Source organism: Salvelinus fontinalis, chromosome 32 (genome assembly GCF_029448725.1).
Source record: "Salvelinus fontinalis isolate EN_2023a chromosome 32, ASM2944872v1, whole genome shotgun sequence".
Taxonomy (NCBI): domain Eukaryota; kingdom Metazoa; phylum Chordata; class Actinopteri; order Salmoniformes; family Salmonidae; genus Salvelinus; species Salvelinus fontinalis.
The window spans coordinates 41,768,242-41,788,226 of NC_074696.1; the positions used below are offsets into that span (position 1 = coordinate 41,768,242).

The 19,985-nt window shown below is 41.8% G+C and overlaps 2 protein-coding genes across 7 annotated transcripts; one reads left to right on the plus strand and one right to left on the minus strand.

Annotated features, from left to right (window-relative positions):
• Nucleotides 1-133: 133 nt before the first annotated feature.
• On the minus strand, nucleotides 134-8,861 carry LOC129831377 (tetranectin-like). 5 transcript variants are annotated; one of them, XM_055894730.1, is made up of 5 exons: nucleotides 3,342-8,861; nucleotides 2,039-2,169; nucleotides 1,546-1,849; nucleotides 1,120-1,218; nucleotides 134-999 (listed from the first exon to the last, which is right to left on the minus strand). In XM_055894730.1, exons 3-5 carry the CDS (start codon nucleotides 1,640-1,642, stop codon nucleotides 602-604), a joined length of 594 nt encoding a protein of 197 aa, XP_055750705.1. In that variant the 5' UTR covers nucleotides 1,643-1,849; nucleotides 2,039-2,169; nucleotides 3,342-8,861; the 3' UTR covers nucleotides 134-601. The 5 variants fall into 5 exon arrangements, with proteins under 5 accessions (XP_055750705.1, XP_055750701.1, XP_055750702.1 ...); XM_055894726.1 differs by having other exon boundaries at nucleotides 1,546-2,169; XM_055894727.1 differs by having other exon boundaries at nucleotides 1,546-2,712.
• A 36-nt stretch (nucleotides 8,862-8,897) lies between these two features.
• LOC129831376 (palmitoyltransferase ZDHHC3-like) lies at nucleotides 8,898-19,269 on the plus strand. 2 transcript variants are annotated; one of them, XM_055894725.1, is made up of 7 exons: nucleotides 8,898-9,416; nucleotides 13,129-13,466; nucleotides 13,846-13,970; nucleotides 14,853-14,949; nucleotides 15,253-15,334; nucleotides 15,738-15,868; nucleotides 16,198-19,269. In XM_055894725.1, the coding sequence occupies exons 2-7, from the start codon at nucleotides 13,161-13,163 to the stop codon at nucleotides 16,354-16,356; spliced, it is 900 nt and encodes a 299-aa protein (XP_055750700.1). In that variant the 5' UTR covers nucleotides 8,898-9,416; nucleotides 13,129-13,160; the 3' UTR covers nucleotides 16,357-19,269. The 2 variants fall into 2 exon arrangements, with proteins under 2 accessions (XP_055750700.1, XP_055750699.1); XM_055894724.1 differs by having other exon boundaries at nucleotides 8,899-9,416; nucleotides 13,132-13,466.
• The last annotated feature ends 716 nt before the right edge of the window (nucleotides 19,270-19,985 follow it).

Consider the following 19,985-nt stretch of genomic DNA (forward strand, 5'->3'; position numbering starts at 1 on the left):
TGTAGTTTGTTATAACAACAGGAACTTCAACCACGGAAGACAGGATGATTGTTTTCATTGGAGTAGTTACCAAGAGGTTACCGTTTAAGGGAAACAACCAAACCTTTAGCAAGACGCCTTAGACAAACCCCTATTATAATTTCATAACTTTTATTGAGATGTATATGTGTTCAGGCTAAACATCTTGTGATTAACAAACAAGTATTCAAAGACTAGCTCTCTGACATAATTGTTGTAAATTAGAAAGGAAAGCAACAGATTAAGTACCATAAATCTAGATGATAACGTAAGGATCTCATACTTGTGCATATTCACATGAAAATGTGTCATTGTCATTGGGACAGTTTCGCCGGACACAGATTAATCCTAGTCCTGGATAATCCTTCATCTGTGTCCAAGAAACCACCTCCATGTTTTACAAAGAATTCTCCAACATTTTTGTCTGGGTATCAGCTCTAGAAAAGTGTCAGTAACTTGTTAAAAAATATACATTTTCAGGGGTTGAATTTAAAACCAAAGCGTACATTGTAGAAAAGAATTCAAGGTAGCGAACAAGAAATATAATTCAAGCATGGGAAATGCAGCTAACAAATGGTGTGTCTCAGACTATGTTGAACTCGCAGACAGAGGCCTTCTCCTCACGACAGTTCTTGTCTAACCATTTCCCACCAGTGGCCTCTGAGAGGATGACACAGTTCTGGGAACGATCTTTCTTTGGGGATCTGGAATCAGAGTCCCAGTTCTTGTAGAGGATGCTGTTGCCCACCTGATCCATCCAGTTGCCCTCAGTCACCATGTCGCTGATGCCCAGCCATATCTGCTCGCCTGGGCCGATGCTCTGGTAGACGTAGTCGCTGAGCTGGTCATTCTGGTCCTTGGACAAGGGGGTACCGAGTACACCCCCCAGGGCAATGCAGTCGTCAAAGGCTGTATGGTAGCTTTTCTTCCGCGGCTCAGCCAGGAAACACTTGCCATGAACCTTGACCCCTTTCAAACAAACTGAGGAGCCAAGTGAAAATTGTAGTGTCAGAGCATCTTTAGAAGTGTTAAAACAGAAACCGATACTGTTATTTATGTCCAAAGGGTCCTGAACAATACCAGTATATGTGTGAATCTCACCTGACTGCAAAGCCTGTTGCTCCTTCATAATATTTAGATCCTGAACAATGTCGTCGATCTGCTTCTGCAGCTCCTCTATGGCTGCATCTTTTCTTTCATCTGGAGCACGACAGAACAGAAACGGGGGAGGGGAACAGGATGGACTCAAAGATGACACAAAGTTGGAGCAATAGGCTACTCCTCCAGTGAGGTGGCAATGCCAGATGTGTTGCTTGAAATTATTGATGTGTATTGCAGGCAATGTTCTGGCAAGACTAATAAAATCATATTTTACTCAAAATAGTTAATCTTCCCGAACAATAAGAGCTGTGTGTAACAAACATTTAATTTCTCTCAGATTCAAAATGATTGATTAAAAACAATTTCAACACTGGACGTAAATATCATTCTGACCATTATATAGAGTGTGAGGCACCCACCACCTACCCTTTTTAACCGTTTTCTTCGTAGGGAAAGCCTGCTGGAATGAGCAGTTCACCAAGAGGAGTATTCCAAAAACCAAACAGGTTCTTCTGAACTCCATGGTTAGATCTGTTGTTGAATGACTGCTTCAATGTGGAGCCTGGCAATTTATGTCCTCTCTCCACAAAAGGGAAAAACACAGTGTAATTGAAAACTGATGCCTGGAGCTGGAGCTGTCCAACCTCAGAACCTGATACTCTCTCAGTCCCAGACATCACATGCACTGTGACATCCTTATCTGATTTCTGCACGTCCCAGCGGTCCCACCCTGTACTTTGAAAAAGAAAAATAGGGTGTAGTGGTTCTAATATGAGTCAAATGGCATCTCTTATTCACTTTATGGTCAACTAAATCAGTTGTCTTTGGTATTATTGCGATGCAAATTCATTTCTTTGCTTTTATTTTTTTAAACTCAGGATCTTGGTCAGGTTTTTAAATGGTGAAGTAGAATACATACGTGTTTCTTTGGACCGGTATCCTCTCTGGCAAAGTAGACCATTTGCTCCAGGCCACGGTTCTTAGGCAGTGGAAATGGTCCTGTCTCACATCTGCTCTTTTGGTTGTGCACTTTATGCTCCTCTGATGAATCTGACACGTATTAAGGACAATAGGACACAGTGACTATCGCCATCAGAATATCTACTCAATTATAGAAAAAGATATTCAGACATATTCAGTTATAGAGGTATACAATATAAGTAGTCTTCGGTTTTAACTTCACTAAATGCTGAACATTCGTTGTAATCCTGACCAATCGGGAAGACAAAAGTAAGAGGCTTAGTTTTTATTTGAGCCATTTGAATGGCAAGGACACACTGCTCAACTTACACATTTGTTGAATTTGGTCATTATTTGTACATTCAATAGTGGTAAAAACATGTTTGCCATCTGCCGCCTCCACCTTAGTTCAGCATTCAAGTAAACATCATTAACCTTTTATCAAAATACTCATACAGGTCATTTCTATAGGTGATTCAAAATTTCCCTGCTTTGAAGTGTAGGGAAGACAGACACATTTAACACTGTTGCATAGATTTTTATTTATTTTTTAAAGCCTACTTTCTGTCTCTTCTTTCCCAGACACTCCTTCTGCAGAAGCTCCATGAGGGCTTTCCCTACCCGTTTCCCTGTCTGTAGAGATATACAACAGAGCATAAAAATGTGTGTGTGTGTGTAACTATACTTGTGGGGACCAGAAGTCCCCACAAGAATAGTAAACGAACAAAAATTGTCCCCACAAGGTTGAATACTATTTCTAGGGGGTTTAGGGTTAAGGTTAGAATTAGGTTTAGGGTTAGGAGCTAGGCTTAGTTTTAGGGTGAGGGTTAGCAGCTAGGGTTTGGTTTAGGGTTAAGGTTACGTTTTCAGGTTAAGGTTAGGTTTAAGGTTAGGGTAAGGGTCCTGGTTAGGTTTATGGGTTACGGAAAAAATGATTTTGGATGGGACTGAATTATGTGTCCCCACTAGGTTAGTTGTACAAGACTGTGTGTGTGTGTGTGTGTGTAGCGTTCTCCGGTATACAGCACCTGGATACATATACATTGCATTGCATTCCCATAAACAAAATGAACTGTACATTCACACACACTTCATGAATTTCCTCTGCACAAAATTCCCCCCAAAGGGTGTAATTGTGTAAACAACTTTGTGATGTGCTGATAAGGTTCAACTTTGATACAGCTGAACATTCAATGCTAATACGTTTGTTGTGGTGAGAGACGACAGATGATATGAAGAGGAGCGCATGCGTCCTATCTCACCTCTGTCATCTCAAAGATGCTCTCTGGGTCCAGGCTGCCTCCTCCCACCTTCCTGACACAGGTGACCATACCCTTGTGTGTGACAGAGATGATCAGGATGGCCACTGAACACGGCCACCTTCTCCTACAGTGTGGCGTCCACCACAAATAAAAGACAATAACTAAATTGGCAAAACTCATAAAAGGAATGAAATCAACGAAAACGTGTTTCTCATAAGGTTAGCATAGGTTGTGCACTCTGCAAACAATGTGTCCACTCCGACAATGAGAACCGGAAGACTGGCATAATAATACTGAATGCCTTCAAATAAATTACCTTAACTAAAGTAACAAACATTGTAGATGAGACATTCTTGGAATTAACGGCAAATGTACTACTGGTGATATGTAATTGAGAATTGATATACACTAACAATCAAACGCAAACAATTCACACAATGAAGTTATGAAACAATTAAAGAGCACAAATTGGCGGGAGAGAGCGCACTGGAGAAGTGCATCTGCGCGCATGGTCAATCCAACGTCTGCATTGGCCATGTAGCATTTATGGTGATGTGGCCTCCGCAGAAGTCAGAGCATTCATATTTCCTGCGCTTCACAGAGCAGCGCAGAGGTGTTGTCATATAACTGAGTTTGTGTTCATACAGGATGGCCTCTGAATGCCTCTGGAGGCTCAGCAATTGCGTCAAACCCTCCACACGGAGCCTCCCTCCTACCACATTTTTGGATCAAGTATAAATTGGCTTTTAGTCTAGGCCTGCGCAATGTAGTTCCCTGAGATGGGCGCAGATTTATATATATTTGTTACTGCTCGCCTAAAACAATCTCGGTCGACTAATTGGGGTCAGCCCTAACTGATATAGAATCATAATAATAAAGATAAAACAAATTATACTAATTACGAAAATAAATAATTTAACGGTTGAAAATTGCATCAATGCTGAATATCGAGACGCAGACAGTCCATTTGGCCGTGCCAACGTTCTTCTCATCTTTGTCCACTACAATATTAAAACTTGTCCCCACGGATGACACTCCCCTTGTCTGCTTCTTTTCAATATACTCTTTCTCCTGTAGCTTTCGTTTTACTTTAATGAAAAAGGCCTATATCTTCGCAATCAACAGTAGCCTAGGCCAAGGTTCATTTCACTCGCTCTCTCCTCAGCAGCAGGCGTACGTTAGGTAAGCAGCCGGAACCAGTTTCAGCTATACGTTTTATTAAGTTGGAATTGGCTGACATAGATAACGAGCTCGCGCAGTTCTCATCACCTTACACATTAAATTAACAGAGGATGAGTCCAATCAATTTTAATTGCACATGCCCGAGGCCTTGAACAAAAAATATAAATGCAACATGCAACAATTTCAAAGATTTTACTGAGTTAGAGTTCATATAAGGAAATCAGTCAATTGAAATACATTCATTAGGCCCTAATCTATGGATTTCACATGACTGGGAATACAGATATGCATCTGTTGGCCACTGATACCTTAAGGGGCATGGATCAGAAAACCAATCAGTATCTGGTGTGACCAATGTTTTCCTCGTGCAGCAAGACACATCTCCTTCCAGTAGAGTTGATCAGGCTGTTGATTGCGGCCTGAGGAATGTTGTCCCACTCCTCTTCAATGGCTGTGCGAAGTTGCTGGATATTGGCGGGAACTGGAACGTGCTGTCGTAAACGTTGATCCAGAGCATCCCAAACATACTCAACGGGTGACATGTCTGGTGAGTATGCAGGCCATGGAAGAACTGGGACAGTTTTAGCTTCCAGGAATTGTGTACAGACCTTGCGATATGAGGTTGTGAATTATCATGCTGAAACATGAGGTGATGGTGGCGGATGAATGGCACGACAATTGGCCTCAAGATCTCATCACGGTATCTCTGTGCATTCAAATTGCCATTGATAAAATGCAACTGTGTTCGTTGTCCATAGTTTATGCCTGCCCATACCATAATCCACCGCCACCATAGGGGACTCTGTTTACAACGTTGACATCAGCAGACCCCTCTGCAGTTGTGAGGCCGTTTGGATGTACTGCTAAATTCTCTAAAACAACGTTGGAGGTGGCTTATGGTAGAGAAATTAACATTGAATTATCTGGCAACAACTTTGGTAGACATTCTAGCAGTCCAGCATGCCAATTGCACGTTCCCTCAAAACTTGAGACATCTGTGGCATTGTGTTGTGTGACAAAACCGCACATTTTAGAGTGGCCTTTTATTGTCCCTAGCACAAAGTGCACCTGTGTAATGATAATGCTGTTTAATCAGCTCCTTGATATGCCACATATGTCAAGTGGATGGATCATCTTAGCAAAGGAGAAATGCTCACTAACAAGATGTAAACAACTTTGTGCACAACATTTTAGAGAAATAAGCTTTTGGGGTATATGGAACATTTCGGGGATCTTATATTTCAGCTCATGAAACATGGGACCAACACTTTACATATCGAGTTTATATTTTTGTTGAGTGTATATCAGACCCACCAAGACCTGAGACAGACGTCTGTATTTAAGAAGGATCCCGGGATCTCAGAATTTCAGGTCTGTTGGACCGTGAAGACCTATACCTGGAAAAGAGTGACCTATGCCTAGCCAATCGGAATGTCACACCAGAGCAGATACTGTGGCAGCATACAGAAAGATAGAAGATTGCAACAGTCTAATCTAATGACAGTTTGGCAAACAAGGCAACATTGATCATTATGAAGTGTTCAGGATGTTGAAATAGGAGTGCATTAGTGTAAACATTTGACATTTTAGTAATATAGCAGACGCTCTTATCCAGAGCGACTTACAAACAGTGCATTCATCTTGAGATAGCTAGGTGAGAAAAAAACATATAACAATCGTAGCAAGTACATTTTGTCTCAAGAAAGTATTTATGTGTGGCTGAAATAGCTGAATCCACTCATTTGAAGGGGTGTCCACATACTTTTGTATGTATAGTGTAATATAATTACCGGCAAGCCTTCTATAGGGCTACTTGCATTCAAACCATGAAAAGGTCAAACCAGAGGGCAAGACGCAAAACGTAATTTAATGCTGCAATATAATAACCTGTTTGTATTTCACCCATAAACATTGAGCAATGACTTGACTTACTATTGATATTAACCTAATAAAGTTAAGAAACTTTTATGAAGGTTTGGTGTGGTATAGTGCACCAGAGCGCCAACTGACTCAGGTTGAGCCTTGAGGTGAGGAAGAATGTTTTAGGCCTACCAGAGTTGCTCCTTTAATCTAACAATACAATGCTTATCTTTATAAAAAAAATAAAACGAATTTGCCTCCTTCTGTACGCCTACATCTGTATAGCAGTAGTAGCCTATCTGTGATAAGGATAACGAATGTATGTCGGGAACATAGCGCCTGCATATCTCTACCTTTCCATCTGCCTCTAGGGCTAGGCCTAAGCTTCTCTTCCTTTATATCCCTTTTTAAAATATCTATATCATACAGTAGACGTCTAGGCCTGTAGGCCTATGTGCATGCATGCGATGCCCTAATGCATTTAGCGCTCAAATCTCTAACATCTGAGGTGGACAATTATTGTTTTAGGAAAGTGAAAAACAATAAAACAATAGGCTATAAAGTTTTTAATATGCTACACATCGAAACACAACGTTTTTTTGTAATTTGTTCTCGGCAGTTTAAAGGTCATGTAACTGGAGCATTTTGCCAATATCGCTCGTTTATTAATGGCGCTGGCAGCAACCCGTCTGAGATTTCTTTCTCTCTCAGATCTGAACTGACAAGGGTATGTTTGTGTCTATTTTCCCACGGGTCTTACTGTTCTCGGGTCCATTTGGAACTTTACCACAAAAAAAAAATCATATATATATATCGGTCAGGTGGAAAAGCCACGGATCCATTTCTGAATTGGTCCAACTTTTTGGACCTGTGAAGCGCTCTACTTTGAGGCCCCGTTTCGGTGTCAGTCACTCACCAGCACGACCACATAGAGCACTCAGCAGTGTTCCCCAGGGAAGATGCAAAGGCATTTCGGGTCCACACTGCATCTGTTGTTGAACAATTTGGACAGGGTGTTGCTCAACTCCATGCCCAGTTCATCACCACCCCAAAACTCTGTTGTGGCATTGGCAGAGCTAGGATAGGGACAGCAAGAGGGCGACTCATCATAGATCACTCGTTACAACACTACGTCCAGAGTCCCTCATATTAGAATTATACTGTACTCGACCAGAAGCAACAATGCACTCACCAATCAACAAAAACTCCAGGTAGACCTCATCTGGGACAATTATTTCCCGCAAAAAAATAAACTAAACATGAGCATGCAGCAATATCTTTCAGAATGAAACCTACCGACAAACCATGCGTAATACACACCTTTTCGGCCTCACTGACTTGTACAGTATCCTTGATGCATCAACACTCGTTTTTCAGCTCTCTCACGTCATCAAAGAGCGGCAAAAAGGCATAGATAATATATATACATTTATCTGCTTCTTATTATACCTCAGTGCCTGAACCTATTTAGATTGTTCCTGGATCAGTGTAGAAATCAACACAGTTCTACCATTCGATTCTACTGCACAAATTTTTGTATGTATTTTTGGACCGTTTGAATTGGTACTTTATTGCCTTTCAGATAACATGTAAATGAGCTTCTTACGCATTCAAACACAGACATTTTTATTGTAGATTTTTCTTCGACTACTGCTATGTTTAATTTGGACATATTTTTATGAACAAAATAACAATATCTATTTCTCAAAGGTGAGGAAAATAGATCAACTAGGACTACTTTATCGTGCAGTGGGAGTTTAAATTGATTTAGCTACATAGCCCAAAGACCGGCAGATGGCGATATTGAGTAGTTTCATCTTACCGTCCAAATGGAATACACGCAGCCAGCTATACACTCCTATCCCCCATGGACTGGTTCATACATAAACCATTTCTTCCTCAACTCGATTTAATGGCGAGAAGGCGGGGATAATATGTGTACTTTCTTTATGAAACACCCCTTTCCACAACCATGCTAGAGCGCCTAATGCCTAGGAATGCTAGTCCTGGTGTCTAATCATTAAGCTGATTCTGGTTTACTCCAAATAGAAAACGCAAATGAGAGTTTCTATTGGACAAATTCAGGTAGGTCCCTCCACGTTTCATCTGCTTCCGTTTGGTTCTTAAACAGTAAACGTTAATGAATACACCCCTAGATGTTGTGTATTGCATTCAGCCAATCAGGTTGCAGTAGTCTGTTGTTTACCCCTGGCTGAATACAGGGCAGATCATCAGGAAGTAGCATTAGCCACTAGCATGGTGGTGAAAAAAGTATTTCATAAAGAAAGTATGTATATTTTCCACGTTTTTTACATTCCTTCTCGCAATTAAATCGAGTTAAGGAGGAAATCAATGCATTTGCAGCCGGATTGGAGAATGTTTGATGTACGAACTGGTCCATATGTATGTACAGTACTATATAGACAGCTGCATGCGTTTGCTTTGGACGGTAAGATGAAACGACTCATATCGCCATCTGTCGGTCTTTAAACTATTAGTTACGCTGATATCCTAGGTCAGTTTTTAGTAGATTGGTAGGGAAATATGTTCCTAGATCTTCTTGCAGAGGCAACAAAGATACTGTTAACTAAGGGGCAACCTCAGGTGTTTGGAACGCCAGAGAACCTTGGAGCTCACATAAATCTTGTGCATGGAAGGCAGGCAGGGCACTTCCTGTTGTTTCCTTGCTTGCCAAAGAGCTTTCTAGATTAAGTAATGAGGGAAACGGGCACCCACCCAACCAGGAGGTCTGCACGTATGGGAATTTCCATACGAATAACCGGAACATCGAAACCTAGTGGTTTTGTAGTTTAACGATGGACTCGACACGTTAAGTGTGAATCGTGATTCGTGAGACACATAGAGGGGGTGTACTGCTAACTAACCCCACGCTAGCAAGGATAACTAGTTAGCTAACTGTCTACAATCAACTACGACTTGCTGTTGTGAATGGTGTACCCTAGCTAACGTTAGCGTGCCATACAATCAAAAAGAGGATTATTCTCTGAAAATTTTTTCCTCGGCCACGAAAGGGTGAGTTGAAATCATCATGGTTGTTTCTAACGTTACCTAGCGAGCTAACTAAATTAGCAAGCTTATTACTAGCTAAATCAAGCCACCAAATCTGTGAAACAACGCTAATCCTTGGACCTACCTAGACACAAATGCACTAGACTACACAGTGCCCCCCAATCCCCTGGCTGTCTCCCACATACACCACAGAATAGTAACCTAGTGTCTGCCTACTACCTAGCTAGCTAGCATTAGATTCTGAATCTGACAGAATCGATATGATTTTCATTAGTATAGCCAGCTAATGAACCATGTTACTTTGCAATTCTAGCTCAATAACGGTGATTGTGACTTGACAGGTCAATTTACCATTTTTATTCAATTTTGGTCATTTTACTATTACTGCCAGTGGAATTTTTTGTTAGGAAAATCTCCAAATGAATAGATATGGTTGCAATACCGTCAAAACCAGATCAATGTCGCCATCTGCCGGCCATTTGCCTAGGATTGCATCTCTACAGCTGCAGAAAATCTTTAGGATTTCTAGTGCGCCAGAGAATTTATCTGCTATGGGAATTCCATACTGAAAACTTTATACAAGGTTCTTGATACAACCATTTTCTGTTTATTGTTAATCGAAATACAACATTTTAACAATTAAACTAAGGACAAGACTGACCATTGTGATCAACACCGCAAAGGCTTACTACATTAAATCTAGACTATTAGATAAGACCCTAGACATGCTTATGTAAGCCAGGGGCTGCCAGCAGAGGTTATAAATGTAAATCACATCAGCCTGTTAATTAACTTCTATTTCATCCTACTGAGCCATATCCCTCCTCCACTCCCATCTTTCACTCCCGTTCTCCTGTGCTCTCTTCCTCTGTGTCTGCCATCATTCCTTGGTTTTATTAATTACTGTTGGAGGCATCCAAGCAGCAGAGCGTCCTGCATCCCCACAAATCATTTATTAAACTGATGCCTCATTCAGCTGTATAGCGCTCATACAGTATAGTGCTCACAATCCAATCTTCCATAATGGTTCATTGGTCCATTGAAGTTGTTAGTGTCATATCTATTAGACATTACGTTTATTAATACTGGAGTCTCAGTGGAATTCTGAGACTTAGGCTAAATGTGTGACTGTTGTCAACTATTGCTGTCTTGAACGGCAAAATAGAATGGCCGTTTTGTGAACGGAGTTCCTGCTGTAAGACAAAGACGATACTGTAGTCAATCAGTACATTCAGGATAACAGCCTCGTGTCGTTCGGTGGTGGCGTTTATACACTCCCACTTCTAGTCAACCACAAAAGAGCATTGATTTAGCAGATAATAGCTAATCGATGCTTGCCTCAGTGTTTTTCTTGAAAGTACAAATCCCGAAGCAGCTATAGTGAATTCATTATGTAGCGACGTCCTTGGTAACAGGTTGTCACTGGATTTATGCAGCGGCAAGAGATGTTTATAGTACCACGTTTCTGTGAGGTTCCTGACTTATTGGGTTTCAATGGAACAGTAGTTATGATGTAGTACAATAGATACTGTTAGTTTTGTTCACTCTATGGGAGCGACACGCTCAGTCATCTCTCAACATTGATTCACCTACGGGTTGTTCTGATACAATATGCCCGAGGAGGTGTGGTGTATGGCCACTATACCACGGCTAAGGGCTGTTCTTAGGCACGACACAACACAGTATATACCACAAACCCTGAGGTGCCCCATTGCTAATATAAACTGCTTACCAAAGTAATTAGAGCAGTAAAAATAAATGTTTTGTCATATGGTCTGATATACCACGGCTGTCAGCCAATCAGCATTCAGGGCTGGTGGGTGGTTTTTGACAAATTCTTGGGATTCCTCATGTTTTACTCATTGTTCGAAAAACATTTGGTCCAAATTGATGATGGGTATTATATGTATTGAATATTATATGAATCCTATACATTTAAATGGCCAATTTGGGCACAATCAATTATCTTAAATTCTCAGAGATCAAATTATATTTCAACAAAATAATTTGCAGGAATGCTAATCTTATCTGTCTCTAACTACAGAAACGATTTCAGGTCAATCTGAGATGGTGGGTGTCATGGCTTGGAACGACCCCCCCCTACAAGATATTAGCATTCCACTTCCTCTGTCGAAAGCAGAAATGCCTCAAACTGAATAATCCATGTTATGGATCACATCAAAGGCCTTTCAATTGTTGGCAGTTTGACAAAACGAATGATATGCTTTCATGATGAACTAGGCTAACACGGAACATTCCACAACTGTGCTTATCAAATCCATAGAGGGATCCTTGCATTCTGGCTATTAGTTACGCACGACTTGCGTGATGGGAGTGTTGTAGTGGTGTGTGTGAGAGGGAGAGAGTGACACACTGACCTGGTGAATTAGCTAGATGCCGTTAGTGATATGCTAACACATCCAGGCTAACAGCAGCAGATCGAAATGCCTGGGCTGAGTGAGGAAAGTGACGTCCATGGTCAGACTTCCCACCCACTAACCATCAGGAGAGCACTAAAGCCTTTTGTGTGTGTAGGCAGACTGTCCAGAGTCTGGGGCTAGGCACTAACCAGGGTGCTATACTGTAGTGTATGTGGGAGACAGCCAGGGGGATGAGGGAGGGCACGGTGTAGTCTTAGTGCATTTGTGTGTGGTAATGTGTTTAGCACAGGCCGATTGTCACTGGGGCTACACAATCACTGGCCTATATCAGTGCTGCTGTTAGGGATGCCCGAATAGTGTGCTTTTACAAACATGATATAAAAACGGTTTTGGCAGGAATATGTCAGTTGCATCAGGGTTCGCCGATTTGGCTAAATCTCAATTAAGCTAGTATGGCTAATCATAAAAGTGAGATTACATAGAAAATACCAGTGAATTGGCCACGTGGATGGATGAAATTCGGACCTCTTATTGGCCAGATTTCAGAGGGGGGAGTTTTCCCTAGCCACTGTGCTTCTACATCTGCATTGCTTGCACTTTGGGGTTTTATGCTGGTACCTGTATGAGCACTTTGTGACAAATGCTGATGTAAAAAAAGAGCTTTATAAAACACATTTGATTGATAAATACATTTGAAAGGCAGTGTTTTATTTTTGGAATAGTCAGCTGTTTTTAACTTGTAATGCTGTTTCTTAATATTTTTGGAGATATAGGCCATTTTTATTACCCTGACTTCCTGTTTCTAGTGAATGTGGGCCAAAACTGACCGCAGGGACATTTTGACCAGGGTAATTGAATTCAAAGACTTCAGAATACTTAAACAGACGAACAGGAACTTCCTAAACTCTCCCCCGCCGTCTCTTCTCTCACTCCCTTTGTCCGTTATTGTCTGTTTGCACAGACGATTGATTTGCATGTCAAAGTTGATACGTCGCCACAGTTCCGATGAGTTTAGATTAAAAGACAACACATTATCTAGGTGTCTATAGCCTTTTCATTTTTTTTTACAGTCTACAACACCACGTTCAAACAAATAACAGAAAAGAGACCACATTCCAACAATACTGTCTGCACAGACAGTGAAACATCGCCGCCTCACTTTCTTCTCTCTTCTGTATACACCTGTAGTTTCTCACGTCCCCCCTCTATATATTTACACTACAACGACAGCTCATACCAACAACGCAGGAAATGCAATGCAACATTGGCACATCAGACATCACTTCACCTGTATCTGTAGCCTACCCCTAACCGTCCAAACCCTTCTCTCCCAGCAGCATGCGGCGAGAGCTGCGGCCGCTCTAGAATGAAGAAGAGCCCGGCAAACCGTTGCAGGGACATCGAGAGGCAAGCCGGCTACCTGCAGCCCGAGCACTGCGCCCCTCCCCCAACCCTCCCCCACTCCGACACCATGTGGTTCATCCGCGACTGCTGCGGCATCGTATGCGGCGTCATCACCTGGTGCCTGGTGTTCTACGCCGAGTTCGTGGTGCTCTTCGTCGTGCTGCTGCCCGCCAAGAACCTGCTCTATAGTCTAATCAACGGGGCTCTGTTCAGTACCCTCGCCTTCCTCGCCCTGGCCTCACACGCCCGGGCCATGTGCACAGACCCGGTTAGTCTGGCTGTCTCTGTCGGCCAGTGACTCTGTAGCTTTGTTCCAATTGTCTCTCCTTCCCTCAAAAGTGTGCACTTGTTCACGTCCCTTCACTGATATAAAAGGAAATGACTGGAATTACAAACAAATGGTGGACATTCCCACTAGCCCATGCCTCCACCAATCCAATGCTTTTAGATTTGTGGGCAGTAGTGAACGAGTGCACACTTCAGGAGAAAGGAGATATTATTGAGACTCACCCAGTGAGTGGACTCTCAGGCGAAACTGTCAAATGTAGAGCTTTCAATCTTGAAATAAGTTGTCTTCCCAAGAAAAACTGTGTATTGGTTTCAGATATGATTGAATGCCCCTGTCCTAACCCGTGCCTCTCTCCCAGGGTGCAGTGCCTAAAGGGAACGCGACCAAGGAGTTTATCGAGAGCTTGCAGCTCAAGCCTGGTCAGGTGGTCTACAAATGTCCCAAGTGCTGCAGTATCAAGCCCGACAGAGCTCACCACTGCAGGTTCTGTACAGGACTAGTCTAGAGAGCCCTGTCCCATTCCACTTGTTTTCTTCAAATGTTCTTTCCCGCCAATGTTGTTCAGCCTCAGCCCTGCTGCATTACTTATACCCACTGGTACTTACTAGATGGCTAAGAAGGAGTTCCCCGGACTTTGAAGTGCTTTGAACCTAGTTTCAAGGGACGACAAATGGCTAAAAACAAAAGTTGAATTAGGAAAAAGGAGCAACACTTGATATTTATATTTGATCAAAATAATGTCAATGGATGTGACATACAGGATGGAATCATGATATGTATACTATACACTTGTTCCACCTTCGGAGAATGCCATGGTATCAGAGCACCTCTATTTAACCATATTGCAGCCTTTGCAGCTCCATAGGGCAGATGATTGATTGATGATGTCTCAGGGCCTAGTTGAGATGTCAGTCTGCTACCCTCAGATAATATTCGTTCTCTGACTCCCCTGTGTGATGGAGAGAGTACAGTCCAGCTCAGCAGCTTATTCCCATCTCTCGCCGCCATCAATGTCAACATGGCGTTTGTCCCAAATGGAATCCTATTCCCTATATAGTGCACCTCTTTTGGCCAGGGCTCTGGTCAACAGTAGAGCACTACATAGGGAATAGAGTGCCATTTGGGATGGAGACAGTGTGTACCGTGCAACTAGGAGTGGTGTGTGTCTCTCCCCTCTCTCTCTCTCTGCTGCGTTGGTGTGTGTTTTTGAGTTGACGGATAATTAAGTATGCATTCTGGCTGGTCTTCATACACCCAGAAGGAGCAGGGTGTGTAGGTCACGGTTTGGACCATATTTCCAGGCCTCTTCTGTATGTGGCTCTACCCTGCTTTCATGTCATCTCCTCGTGTGCGTGCTCCTCGCAGTGTGTGTAAACGCTGTATCAAGAAGATGGACCACCATTGCCCATGGGTAAACAACTGCGTAGGAGAGAAGAACCAGAAATTCTTTGTGCTTTTCACAGTGAGTGTGTAGCCTCGAGCGACTCCCGACATGCTGCGATTTACTCGAACACACATTCACTACACGCCGTCATTCACTCACATGAGATGTTGCTGGTGTCCAAGCATTCGCACTTTTTAGTTAACGCTGACTAATTCAACTGTCCATCTCCTCCTACAAATCTGTAGGCTTTCCCTCACATTCACCAATGCATCACATTATTTAAAATCTTGACAAAATAAGAGTTGCATTTTCAAAATAAGAGTACTGCACGGTTACATAATGTAATGTAATGTTACTACGATGTTCTTTGTCTCCCTTCAGATGTACATTGCACTGATATCCCTCCATGCCCTGGTCATGGTTGCCTTTCATTTTATCTTCTGCTTTGAGTCAGACTGGACAAGTGAGTACCGTGCTGTTCCGCTATGTATTAGCCAAATCCACTATACTGTTTTTAACTTTGCGTGGTAAGTCTGCAACAGAGAAACACGTTTAATGGATTTGGTGTTGTGGTTTCCATTTTGTAACTATTTATTTCCATTTCTTCAAGTGTCATGTTGTCTTCCTCTCCAGTACCCAGATTGTTCTCCTTCCACATCCTTTGATAGAGCATGACTTAATTTGTCAATTTACCTGATACATACAAGATTTCAACTTTTGGCTCACCTTTCCTGCCCCCTGAGTCCTAAGATAATACTTACCCGATGAGAGGGAATCCAGCCCACCTGTCCTCAGCTTCCAGACCATCAGTGCCCTCCAGTTTAAACCTTTCTCTCCTCCTCCCTCCCTCCCTCGGCCCTCCCAAGAGTGCAGTACATTCTCTCCTCCAGCGACCGTCATCCTCCTCATCCTCCTCTGCTTTGAGGGACTCCTCTTTTTCATTTTTACCTCGGTGATGTTTGGGACCCAGGTCCATTCCATCTGTTCCGATGAGACGGTACGTGAACTGAACACACCACCAGCGTCCCTTTGCTCCCATTCAGTCCCTCACTCAATGCTCCTCTCTACCTTCTTACCTGTCGCTGTTTAGCAAGGTTGGGGTCAATTTCAATTCAGGAAGTAAACTGGAAGTAGAATTTCAGTTTACTTCCTGAATTTAGATGGAATTGACCCCAACCCTGCTGCTTAGTGCTTAGATTCATATTGCTCGTAGCTTAATTGAGGGTCTTAATAGAACTGTCCCAAAGATGTAAGTAGCCAGGATTATGTTGAGACATCGTTATTGCCCCTGCTGATGTTTTGCATGTTGTTGGATCGTATCTACAGGGCATAGAGCAGTTGAAAAAGGAGGAGAGAAGATGGGCTAAAAGGACAAAGTGGATGAACATGAGGGTGGTGTTTGGCCATCCGTTCTCTATAGCCTGGCTAAGTCCCTTTGCAACACCTGACCACGGGAAGGCAGACTATTACCAGTACGTTGTCTGAGACGGGAAGCCATGCTCCAGCAACCGTGCTACCAGCTTGTCTTTCAGGGTGCGGGCGGGCGATAGTCTTCCCTCCGCCTGACTTCACTGAGCATGAACTCTTCTGACACTCTTTTTCTTCTTTTCTGTTTTTGGTCATTTTTCTTTAAAAATCTTTATCTGCTTGTTTTGAACACCTGGCCTTTTTTTTTTTTTTTTTTTTTTTTGCCTGGTGCTGATTTGGATATCTGTATTAAGTATAATCTATTTTCCCTTCTGTTTATAATCACTGCCAAGCCCTACAAAACTATGAACTGTATAATGCCTCTCTGCTTTTCTCACGATTACCATTGAAGAAAGCACCTACTGATGTAACCTGGCCAGAGCCTGTAGCTGAGCTGGCTAAAATCTGGGCTTTGCCTTTGGGATAGAAACGGAAATGTAAATGCTCTTAAACCCAAAGTATTTCCTGTATTTGGTCATTTCCTGTTGAAGGACTAGGTCTAAACAAAGCAAACGCATGAGCTGAATTCATATTGTTTTCTGTCCGCTGAAAAGCCAATCAGTTCCGAAAGGCAGATTTTGTCTTCCAATGTTGCAGTACCTCTGCCTTTCCGTAATGTAGCCTAAATGGTGTAAGCTATAGCTTTGGTGCCAGTGCCACACTGTACTAACGGCCCACAAGGCTTTGCGGTTTAGAACAGCCAAATCTTTTCCTGCAAGCTGCAGATTCTTTGCCTTATAAGACAATTGCAATTGGGTAAAGAGATTTTTGTAACTCTGTAACTTTAAGTTGAATAGGGTATTTGCTTCCTGTCACGTCTATGTGCAGGACGGGTCCCCTCAAAGTCATGACAGGATGAAGATGGAATTGGGAACAACAATGGCTTGAAAGTCCAACTGTGGAACCGGCTGGTGGCAGTGGGTGGTTCTGTTGTTCCACTGTGTGGCATGATGTCTTACTGGTTGGTGTAGGTGACAACTGTTTCTATCGAAAAATGATCACGATGCCCTCTGAGATTTTTCAATTGGTCACCCAATAACTAGAAAACTGGTCAATGAAATGTACATATTATTTTAAACTTTTTTTTAACAGAAGCATGCACCTAAGTGTAATTCCCTGTGTTCACTTAATGGAATTTGTAAATGTCATGTCAAAAAAACAGGTTAGCGGCTTGACATTCTGTTTATGAATCTGGCACAGTTAAGCTTTGTGGAGCAAACATTGGTGACGCAATTTAGGCCAGTGGAACATGTGCATTGAAGCCTGAAAGACACTGCCTGGAAGTAGACTTTTTTTTAAAGTCTCCATTGTGTACAATGCTAGGTAATTCAAACTTAGACACAGACCGGTCTCCTAGATACATAGCAGTCGAAGTAGATTGCCTCGGGGCAGTTAGGCATCGATTGCAAACAATCGAGCCTCATTCAAAGCAGATACTTCAGTGAAAATGCCTTTTTGTCTGTGAGAAAATTAGAACACAATCAATTGTGTTCACGAGCCTTACTGTAGAAAGAATATGGGCTGTTGGTGATGAATAGAACGACTATGGCTTGTGTCCCAAATGGCACTCTGTTCCCTATATAGGGCACTACTTTTGGGCACTATATAGTGCTGTAGTGTACTGTGTAGGTAAGAGTGCCATTTGAGAAGCAGCTTAATTTATGTGGAATATTTTTGCTGACATATTCTCTGGTTTTACGACCCACACTGTATGAACACAATGGTTATGTATTCATCTAACTAAATTGTTTGCTAGTTTAAATTTAGAATACAGAGTGCATTGGCAAGGCATGGATGCCATTTGAAGTGTGTATGGACCACATTTATAGATTTTTATGCTATATTATAAAGAATCAATTAAGATTGAATATAATGCTACTTTTAGTGACTTGTATTGTGAAAGTCGCCTTTTCTAAGCAGTTTTTTTTTTAATCGAATGGGTGACTTTAAAGTTTAAGATGCTTCAGTCAAATCTACTACTGTGTCTTTCTGATTTGATGCACATTTATTTAATTTTAAAGTGGTACACTCTACCTACATCTCAATACTGCCATCTCCTGCTCTAACTGATGGAGCCTTATCTCTATGTAGTGACTATCACATATCTCATCAAATGCTGTGATTAAAGTTGACTATCTTATCAGAATGAATGCTTCGCCAACAAGACTGATTATTTTATATTTCAAATGTGCTTTTGCAGCTCATTCCAGTGTACCTTTCCAGCTAATTATCAGCTGATCATGTACAATATCAGTATGCTTCACAGGCATGTATTAATTATTTGTAGATCTGTGTACTGGAGTGGGAAGTTCTTGAATCTGATTCATGTCTGTCTGTGCCAGAGTCTCTGAGGAGAGACGGGTGTAATAAGGGTATATGAGGTTCCTTAGGAAGAGGCTGGCTTAAAGCTCATGTTACCCTAGCCCCTTTCATTAAAGGTAGACTCAGCTATATGACATAGATGCACAAAGTAAAACCGCATAGTGGGTCAATTTGTGCAACAACTAAGATCGTTGGAAGAGCGAGGCTAAACTCCATACTGCTGCGAACCCATGGACAGATACTGTGTGAGAGTGAAGTTTTGCATCTCACTCATCGCAATATCTGTGGTATTGCTTGTGGCAATGTCATTTAGCTCGGTCTACCTTTTTAATTACTATTAATCGGATCAGAAGCGCTAAGACCGCGTCCTACTCATTAATACAGGATATGCTGGGAAGTTGTCAAATCTATCCTCTTCTGTTCTGACAAAGGGACTTGTATTCTCTCATGTCTCTCTCTTTATACACTTTTTAAACACACACACACACTTGCTGTAAATAGATTATTCACAATGTGCATCTCTTTGAAATGTTTATCCGAATGCAAAGGTTTAAGTTACTTTCATGTGGAAATTATTTACAATAAATGTATTGGTTTTTTTTTTGAAAATGGTCGTCCGTCTGTCATTATTTTGTCTTAAAGGGATTGTTCACTCAATGTATTTTAGTAGATAAAGTGAGAGTTTGAGTGAACTATCCCCTTTAAGACTGTATCCAGGTAGACACTATAATGCACCTGTGGAATTGAGTGTAGTGTTGCATTCTGAATGACCTTTATGTGTTCATAGGCCTATTTTCTCTGTACAGTTTCAATTTATTGTATGCCTTACTTGGTATGCTTATAGCACACTGGCCTTTGTCGGAGTCAATTTATTAGCGAATCTGAAAAGTTTACTGGACTGTAATCTGATTAATTCTGCCTGGATGTGCATCTCTTTCCATGGATGGTCGTTTAATTCCATTAGTCATTTAGAATAATGAATCATTTATCAACATAAAAGTTCACTTTCCTAGATGAGGTTTATTCAATATTGTGCACCATCAAATTGAAAATATTGACACTTACAAATGTTAGTTTAAAATAGGTTGTTAGACTAGATATGGTTCATAAAAAGCGATTTAGGTCTGCCCAAACACCTGTTTCTCTCTGCATCTGTTGTCCAAGAAATGATGACAGTTTGTCACACACAGACACAGCAGCAGTATGTGCAATCTAATTCTATTGGCTAACAGCCATTTTCAGAGAAATCCTCACTTATCATACACAATTTACTAAGAGCCAAGCAACCTATTCAAAGGATGGGGAGGTGGATTGTCCAAGTAACC

Coding starts and splice junctions, on each gene's coding strand:
- LOC129831377 (XM_055894730.1), bottom strand. CDS start 1,642: ATGGAGTTCAGAAGAACCTGTTTGGTTTTTGGAATACTCCTCTTGGTG. Junction 1,219..1,545: donor GAAGAAAACGGTTAAAAAGG/GTAGGTGGTGGG, acceptor GTCGTGCTCCAG/ATGAAAGAAAAGATGCAGCC. Junction 1,000..1,119: donor GCAACAGGCTTTGCAGTCAG/GTGAGATTCACA, acceptor TTGGCTCCTCAG/TTTGTTTGAAAGGGGTCAAG.
- LOC129831376 (XM_055894725.1), top strand. CDS start 13,161: ATGAAGAAGAGCCCGGCAAACCGTTGCAGGGACATCGAGAGGCAAGCC. Junction 13,971..14,852: donor GACAGAGCTCACCACTGCAG/GTTCTGTACAGG, acceptor TGCTCCTCGCAG/TGTGTGTAAACGCTGTATCA. Junction 15,335..15,737: donor CTTTGAGTCAGACTGGACAA/GTGAGTACCGTG, acceptor GGCCCTCCCAAG/AGTGCAGTACATTCTCTCCT.